At 71.4% G+C, this 8,454-nt stretch overlaps 1 protein-coding gene across 1 annotated transcript in view; it reads right to left on the bottom strand.

Moving 5' to 3' along the window:
* ITGA5 (integrin subunit alpha 5) overlaps positions 1-6,977 on the bottom strand; it is a 10,844-nt gene extending 3,867 nt beyond the window's left edge. The window contains 10 exon segments of the mRNA XM_075525320.1: positions 749-805; positions 941-984; positions 1,094-1,138; positions 3,135-3,260; positions 3,623-3,668; positions 3,963-4,024; positions 4,449-4,575; positions 4,743-4,855; positions 5,446-5,573; positions 6,693-6,977. Of these exon segments, the coding sequence (XP_075381435.1) occupies positions 749-805; positions 941-984; positions 1,094-1,138; positions 3,135-3,260; positions 3,623-3,668; positions 3,963-4,024; positions 4,449-4,575; positions 4,743-4,855; positions 5,446-5,573; positions 6,693-6,931 (987 nt within the window). The 5' untranslated portion in view covers positions 6,932-6,977.
* Between the last annotated feature and the right edge of the window lie 1,477 nt (positions 6,978-8,454).

Here is an 8,454-nt window from a genome sequence, read left to right on the forward strand (position 1 = left end):
GGGGGGGAGAGGGGTGGGGGGGTGCTGGGTGGGCTCCCCCAGTCTGCATGGGTGCTCCCAACACGCGTGGGTGCCCCCCCCACCCTGTCTGGATGCTCCCAATATGTATGGGTGCCCCCCCACCCTGCAGGGGTGCCCACCACCACCCACAGGTGCCCCCCACCCTGCATGGGTGCCCCCCCCCCACCATGCACAGGTACCCCCCACCCTGCACGGGTGCCCCCCACCACCCACGGGTGCCCCCCACCCTGCAGAGGTGCCCTCCCCCCCAACATGCACAGATACCCCCCACCCTGCAGGGGTGCTCCCACCACCCACGGGTGCCCCCCCCCTGCATGGGTGCCCCCCCCCCCCAACATGCACAGGTACCCCCCACCCTGCAGGGGTGCCCCCCACCACCCACGGGTGCCCCCCCCCCAACATGCATAGGTGCCCCTCACCATGCATGGGTGCCCCCCGCCCTGCACGGGTGCTCCCACCACCCACGGGTGCCCCCCCCCACCCCCCGCATGCTCCCCCCCCCCCCCAACCTGCACAGGTACCCCCCACCCTGCACAGGTCCCCCCCCACCCACCCACGGGTGCCCCCCACCCTCTGTGTGACCCCCCCCTTTCCACCCCCCCCCCCATCCAGGCACCCTGTGGGTGCACCCAGGGACACCGGGGGGTCACCCCGCACCCCGGGGGGGCACCCCCACCCTACCTGGGCCCCCCCCGCCCCCCCCCAGGGACCCCCCCCCCGGCCCCACCTGCTCCCCTGAGAAGTTGTAGAGGGACTTCATGTTGGTGCCGTTGAGGATGGTGACCTGGGGACACGGGGACAGGGGGGACCCTGCGGCAGCGGCCAGGGAACCCCGGCAGCCGGGGCCCCCCCCGGTGCCCCCCCGCGTCCTCCCGTCCCCTGTCCCCGCGTCCCCTGTCCCCCGTCCCCGCAGCCTTACGTAGCCATAGGTGAGGTTGCCCTTGGGGACGCCGGCCACGAAGTCTGCAAGGGACAAAGTGACCCTGTCAGGGGCAGGGGGGGGGGGTGTCCGGGTGGGGGGGCTGTGACCGCCCCCCCCATGTCACCCCCTCGGCACCCTGGTGGCACCCACCTTGTATCATGTCCCCGCTGAACTCACCGACCGCCACCGAGTAGCCTGGGGGGGGGGGGGGAGAGGTGTCACCTGCGTTGTCACCCATGCCACCGATGCCACCCTGCCCCGTGTCCCCATGTCCCTGTGCCTCTTGTGCCCGTGTCCCCACACCCCCGTGCCCTGTCCCCTGTCCCCATCCCTCCTCCATGCCCTCGTGTCCCCATGCCCCTGCGACCCGTTCCCCCATCCCCATGTCCCCCATGTCCCCGTGTCTCCCTGTGCCCCTGTCCTGCGTCCCCATGCCCGTGTCCCCATGTCCCCATGTCCCCATGCCCATCCCTCTCTCCCCTGTCCCCATACCCTGTGTCCCCATGCCCGTGTCCCCGTGTCCCCATGTCCCCATCCCCATCCCTCTCTCCCCTGTCCCCATACCCTGTGTCCCCATGCCCGTGTCCCCATGTCCCCATGCCCATCCCTCTCTCCCCTGTCCCCATACCCTGTGTCCCTGCGCCCCTGTCCCTGTCTCCTATGTCCTCATGCCCCGTGTCCCTGTCCCACCCTGTCCCCCACTCCCCATGCCCCAAGTGTCCCCATGCCACTGCCTCCTGTGTCCTCATGTCCCCCGTCTCCTCATGCCCCTGTCTCCTCTGTCCCTTCTGTCCCCATGCCCCTGTCCCTGTCTCCTCTGTCCCCATGTCCGTTCCCTGTCCTCCCGTGTTCCCCATTCCCCCATGTGCTCTCTGTCCCCATGTCCCCATGCCCCTGTCCCCATGCCTCTGACCCTCTCCTCCCATGTCCCCAGGCCCCTGTACAACCATGTCCCCCATGTCCCATGTCCCCTGTGTCCTCATGTCCCCCATGCCCCTGTCCCTCCATGCCCCATGTTCCTGTCCCCAGTGTCCTCATGTCCCCCGTGTCCCCATGCCCGTCTCCTGTGTCATGTCCCCATGCTCCTGTTCCTCATGTCCCCCACGTCCCCATACCCCTGTCCCCCCACGTCCCTCATGTCCCCATTCCCCATCTCCCGTGTCCTCATGTCCCCCATGCCCCTGTCCCTCCATGCCCCATGTCCCCATCCCCAGTGTCCTCATGCCCCCATGCCCATGTCCCCCATGCCCCTCCATGCCCCATGTCCCTGTCCCCAGTGTCCTCATGTCCCCCACGTCCCCATGCCCGTCTCCTGTGTCATGTCCCCATGCTCCTGTTCCTCATGTCCCCCACGTCCCCATGCCTGTGTCCCCCATGCCCCATGTTCCTGTCCCCCATGTCCCCATGCCCGTCTCCTGTGTCATGTCCCCATGCTTCTGTGTCCTCATGTCCCCCACGTCCCCATGCCCGTGTCCCCCATGCCCCATGTTCCTGTCCCCCATGTCCCCATGCCCATCTCCTCTGTCATGTCCCCATGCTCCTGTGTCCTCATGTCCCCCACGTCCCCATGCCCATGTCCCCATGTCCCTCATGTCCCCATGCCCGTGTCCCCCATGCCCCATGTCCCCATGTTCCTGTCCCCCATGTCCCCATGCCCGTCTCCTGTGTCGTGTCCCCATGCTCCTGTGTCCTCATGTCCCCCACGTCCCCATGCCCACGTCCCCATGTCCCTCATGTCCCCATGCCCGTGTCCCCCATGCCCCATGTTCCTGTCCCCCATGTCCCCATGCCCATCTCCTCTGTCATGTCCCCATGCTCCTGTGTCCTCATGTCCCCCACGTCCCCATGCCCACGTCCCCATGTCCCTCATGTCCCCATGCCCGTGTCCCCCATGCCCCATGTTCCTGTCCCCCATGTCCCCATGCCCATCTCCTCTGTCATGTCCCCATGCTCCTGTGTCCTCATGTCCCCCACGTCCCCATGCCCACGTCCCCATGTCCCTCATGTCCCCATGCCCGTGTCCCCCATGCCCCATGTTGCTGTCCCCCATGTCCCCATGCCCATCTCCTCTGTCATGTCCCCATGCTCCTGTGTCCTCATGTCCCCCACATCCCCGTGCCCGTGTCCCCATGTCCCTCATGTCCCCACGCCCGTGTCCCCACGCCCCCCCGTCCCCTGTCCCCAGGCAGACCCATGTAGCTGTCATCGTAGGTGGGGGCCGCCTGGCGCGTCTGGAGCTGCCCGGCCACCTCCTGGATGAAGTACTCGGGGTAGCTGGACGCCGCGATCTGCTCCTGCGTCGCCGACATCACCTGCCCTGGGGACACGGGCGGCCCCTCAGCACCCAGGGGTGCTGCGCACCGCGCCGGGGCGGGGGCCGGGGGGGCAGGGGCAGGCAGGGGAGTTTAGGGACAAATCAGGGGAGTTTAGGGACAATCAGGGGAGTTTAGGGACAAATCAGGGGAGTTTAGGGACAGGCAGGGACAGGCAAGGGAGTTTAGGGACAAATCAGGGGAGTTTAGGGATAATCAGGGGAGTTTAGGGACAAATCAGGGGAGTTTAGGGACAATCAGGGGAGTTTAGGGACAAATCAGGGGAGTTTAGGGACAATCAGGGGAGTTTAGGGACAGGCAGGGACAGGCAGGGACAGGCAGGGACAGGCAGGGGCTGGGGTCTCACCTTGCCAGAAGTAGCTGCCGGGCCCCCCCACGAGCACCCGTCCCGTCTGCAGGGAGACCAGGGGGGCCCCCCTCAGCCTGGGGCACCCGCCAGGATCCCCTGCATCCCCTATATGCCCCCAGACCCCTATATACCCCCCCCACCCCCACATACCCCCCTGCGACCCCCAATATAGCCCCCATACCCCATTACCCCCACGTACCCCTGCCCCCCCATGCCCCCCAACCCTCACCCCCCCCCGCCCTACGGGTCCTGGCCCCCCCCATCCCCGTGATACCCCCCATGACCCCTCATATCCCCCATGCTCCCCTGGGCCCCCCCGTGCCCCCCATGCCCCCACCTGGGTGAACTCGGCGCTGAAGCCCCCCTGGCAGTAGCCCTGCCCGGCCGCAGAGTTCAGGTCTGTGGGGAGAGAGGGGGTGGCGGTTGGGGGGGCTGGGGGGGCCCATGGGTGCTGGCTGGGGGGCTATGGGGGTGTCAGCCCCCAGGGTGCAGGGCTAGGGATGCCCAGGGTCCCATGGGTGCCGGCTGGGGGGGCTATGGGGGTGACACCCCAGCGGTGCCAGGCAGGGGGGATGCCTGGGGGGGTCCCTGGGTGCCAGGCAGGGTCCGGGGGGGGTCACCCTGAGGGTGCTGGGCATGGGGGGGGGGGGGGTGACGCCCAGGGACCCAGGGGTGCCAGGCAGGGGGTTCTGGGGGTGTCACCCGTGGGTACCAGGCAGGGGGGGATGCCCAGTGGTGCCACCCACGGGTGCCAGGCTGGGGGGTGCCTGGAGGCTGCCTGGGGGTCTGGGGGGGCGCGGGGGGGGCGCGGGGGGGGTCCCACCTGAGCGGCAGGGCGCGTACTCCACGAACTTGGAGAAGTTGCCGATGGAGAGGAAGCAAGTGCCCACCGGCTCCCGGCCCCCCCCCTCCTCCTTGGGGGGGCTCCAGCTGTACAGTGGGGCACAGGCCTGGGGGGGCAAGGGGGGGGGGAGGGTGGCTGTCGGTGGGGGGGGCACAGGGGGTCCGCATATAGACGGACCCCTGCCTCCTGCTCCCACCGTGCCCCCTCTCACCCCCCTCGGTGCCCCCCCTGCCCCCTTGGTGCCCCCCCCCGTGCCCCCCCCGCCCCCCGTACCAGGATGGAGGCGTTGTGGGCCCGCACAGTGGCCCCGAACCACTGCAGGGACTTGAACTCGACGGGGTCGGGGGTCTCGGTGCTGTTGCCCCCGAAGTCGTGGGTACGGGTCCCTGCGGGGGCGGGGGGTAAGGGTCAAGCCCGGCACCCGCTGCCGCAGCACCCATGGGACCCCCGCCCCAGCACCCGCTGCTCCCCCCAGATTTATCATTAACCAGGCGGTGACAAGGTGACAAGAGCCCGGCCGCGGTGCCAAGGCCACGGGGGGGGGGGGGGGACGTGGCTGTGGGGGGTGATGACGTGGGGCTGGGCTGGGGGGGGGTGTTGGAGGGGCCGTCGGGGGGCTACTGGGTGCCGTGGGTGCTGGGGACTGTGTCCCTGTCCCCGGCCATGCCCACCCCTGTCCCCGCGCAGTGCCTGTCCCCGGGCCTGGCTGTGCCCTGTCCCCACGCCCAGGGGGTCCCATCCCCACCCATGTCCTTGTCCCTGTCCCCTACCCGTGTCCCCACCCTGTCCCCATGCCTGGGGGGTCCTGTCCCCACCCGTGTCCCCATCCCCGTCCCCCATCTGTGTCCCCATCCCTGTCCTCACGCCCAGGGGGTCCCATCCCCACCCATGTCCTTGTCCCTGTCCCCCACCCATGTCCCCACCCTGTCCCCACACCCGGGGGGGCCTGTCCCCACCCGTGTCCCCCTCCCCTTACCGATGTGGTCGAAGTCGATGGGGGTGCAGTCGTCACCGGGGGGCCAGGGGCAGTGGTAGACGGCCCCCCCCTGGGTGACATTGGGCTGGCTCGTGTTGGCCTTGGGGGCACCCACCAGGATGCTGACACTGGGGGGGGGGGGGCATGGGGACACGGTAGCCGTCACCCACGGGACACCCGGGGGCTCGCAGAGGGTGGAGGGGATCCAGGAGCCCTGGCGTGGGGGTGTCCTGGGGGGAGGGAAACCTCTGCCCACCCCCGGCGTCCCACGGGCCCCTCTGACTCAGCCCACGGGGCCGGGCCTGGGTGACCCCTTCCGGCTCCGTGGGAGAGGAAGCACCGTAACCACCCACGCCCGGGGGGGGGGGGTGGCCACCCACCATGGGGGGGGGAGCTGGGGGCACCCAGGGGCACCCAGGTGCCCCCGGCCCCTCTGTGTCCCCCATCCCCCGGGTCCCGGGTGGGGGGGACACACGGGGGGTGTCCCCCAGTTTGCCCCCGGATGCCTGGGTCCCCCCCGGGTGCGGGTCACGCGTGGGCGGGGGGGGGGGGGTGCAGGGCCGTGCCCGGACGCCTGGGTCCCCCCCGAGCCCCCGCCGCCCCCCGGGGGCAGCTCCCGGCTCCGGTTACAGGAAACGCTCCGGCCGGGGGCAACGGGGCCCCGGGACCCCCGGCGGGGGCCGGGGCGGGGAGGGGGGGGGGAAAACCGGGACCGGGGCTCAGCCCCCCGCCCGGTGCCCTCAGCCCCGCCGGAGACCCCCGGGGCCGGACCGTTCCCGGTTCCCGTTACCCCACCCCGGTCCCCGGGACCGCCCCGTTCCCTGTTCCCCGTTCCCGTTTCCCATTCTCGGCCCCGGTTCCCGTTGCCGTTGCCGTTCCCCCGCCCCGCTCTCCGTTCCCGTTACCCGCTCCCGGTCCCGGTCCCCACCGCCCCGCTCCCCGCCCCCGCCCCGCTCCCGGGGCCGCTCCCCATCCCGCCGGGCCGGTCCCGGTCCCGCCCGCTCCCCATCCCGCTCCCTCCTGCCCGGGCTCCCTCCCGCTCCCGCTCCCCGTCCCCGCCCGGTGCCCGGTGCCCGGTGCCCGGGGGCCGGTGCCCGTCCCCTTCCCAGTTCCCGGCGCCGCTCCCGGTGCCCGGACCCGTCCCGGTGCCGCTCCCGCTCCCGCCCCGTCCCGTCCGGGTGCGGCTCCGGAGCCGCTCCCGGTGCCGGTGCCGTTCCCGTTCCCGGTGCCGGTGCCGTTCCCGGTACCTGCGGGGCCGGGGCAGGTAAAAGTCCAACGCGAAGCCGAAGAGGGACCCGGGGGCCCCGCGGAAGGCGACGGGCCGCGACGCCTCCAGGTTGAAGGCAGCGACGGGCAGCGACGGCAGCAGCAGCGGCAGCAGCACCGGCAGCAGCGCCCGGGGCCGGGGCCGGGGCCGGGGCCGGGGCCGGGGCCGGGGCCGGGGGCGGCGCGGGGGGGCCGGGGCCGGGGCCGGGGCCGGGGCCATGGCGGAGCGGGGCTGGCCGGGCTCGGCGCTGCCTCCCGCTCCCGAGTCCCCTCGGAAAGTGCCCGGGGGGGCCCGGCCCGCCCCGCCCCGCCGTGACTCACCGGGGAGGAGCCAGAGCCCCGCCGGGCACCGGCACCGGCACCGCACCGGGCCGGGCCGGGGGAGCCGGGGGCACCGGGACATCCCGGGGGGAGGGGGACATGAGGGACCGGGACACCCCTGGGGCACCGGGACATCCCGGGGGGAGGGGGACATGAGGGACCGGGACACCCCTGGGGCACCGGGACACTTTGGACAGACCGGGACATCAGGGACTGGGACATGCCGGGGGCACCGGGACACCCCGAGGGCACTGGGACATCAGGGGCTGGGACACCCAAGGGACACCCGGACACCCTGGGACACCTGGACATCGGGGATGGGGACACCCTAGGGGCACCGGGACACCCCAGGGGCACTGGGACATCAGGGACGGGGACACCCCGGGGCACCGGGATACCCCAAAGGCACCGGGACACCGGGACAGGGACACCCGAGGGACACCGGGACACTGGGTCCTGGGGACCAGATTACCTGGGGGGCACCAGGACACCGGGAACAGGGACACTGGGCACCGGGATACCCAAGGGGGACAGGGACACTGAGAACAGGGACACTGGGGGGACACTGCGGGGACCAGGACACTGGGAACAGGGACACTGGGGGGACACTGGTGGGACCAGGACACCAGGAATCGGGACACCTGAGGGGACCTGGACACTGGGAACAGGGACACCGGGGACCAGGACATTTGAGGGGGACTGGGACAGTGGGGAGGACTGGGACACCAGGAACTGGGACACTGGGGACACACCGGGGGGAATGGGACACTGTGGGGACACCGAGAGACCAGGGGAGACCGGGGCCTGGGTGGCAACGGGACACTGGGGACTGGGACACTGCCGGGGGGGGGGGGGGGGGGAACTGGGACACTGCAGGGAGGGTGAGGGGACACAGGACACCAGTGAGGGAACAGGGACAGAGGGGATGAGACCCCCGGTGACACGGTGGGCAGGACACTGGAGGGTACCGGGACAATGGGGGGACGAGGGGACACGGGGGACATGGGGGGAGCAGGACAGCAGGGCATGCTGGGACACTGCGGGTACTGGGACACTGAGGGGACACTGGGACACAGGACACTGGGAGTACTGGGACACTGAGAGGACAAAGGGACACAGGACACCACGAGGGGACCCCGGTGGGACAGGTACAGGGGGACACGGGGGGACACGTGAGGGACATGGGGGGACACGTGAGGGACACAGGACACCAGTGGGACATGGGAGGGGAACAAGACACCGGGGAGGACAAGACACGGGGGCCGGGAGCGGGACAGGGCCGGGGGGGACGCAGGGCTGGGGACAGCGGCAGGGAGGAAGGGGACAGTGGCAGGGAGGAAGGGGACACGGGGCGGGGGGCCGGGGGGCCGGATCCGGCTGCCACTTCCTGGAAGGAAACAGCGGAAACAGAGCCGGAGCTGG

The sequence above is a fragment of the Mycteria americana genome, chromosome 26, assembly GCF_035582795.1.
Source record: "Mycteria americana isolate JAX WOST 10 ecotype Jacksonville Zoo and Gardens chromosome 26, USCA_MyAme_1.0, whole genome shotgun sequence".
Classification (NCBI taxonomy): domain Eukaryota; kingdom Metazoa; phylum Chordata; class Aves; order Ciconiiformes; family Ciconiidae; genus Mycteria; species Mycteria americana.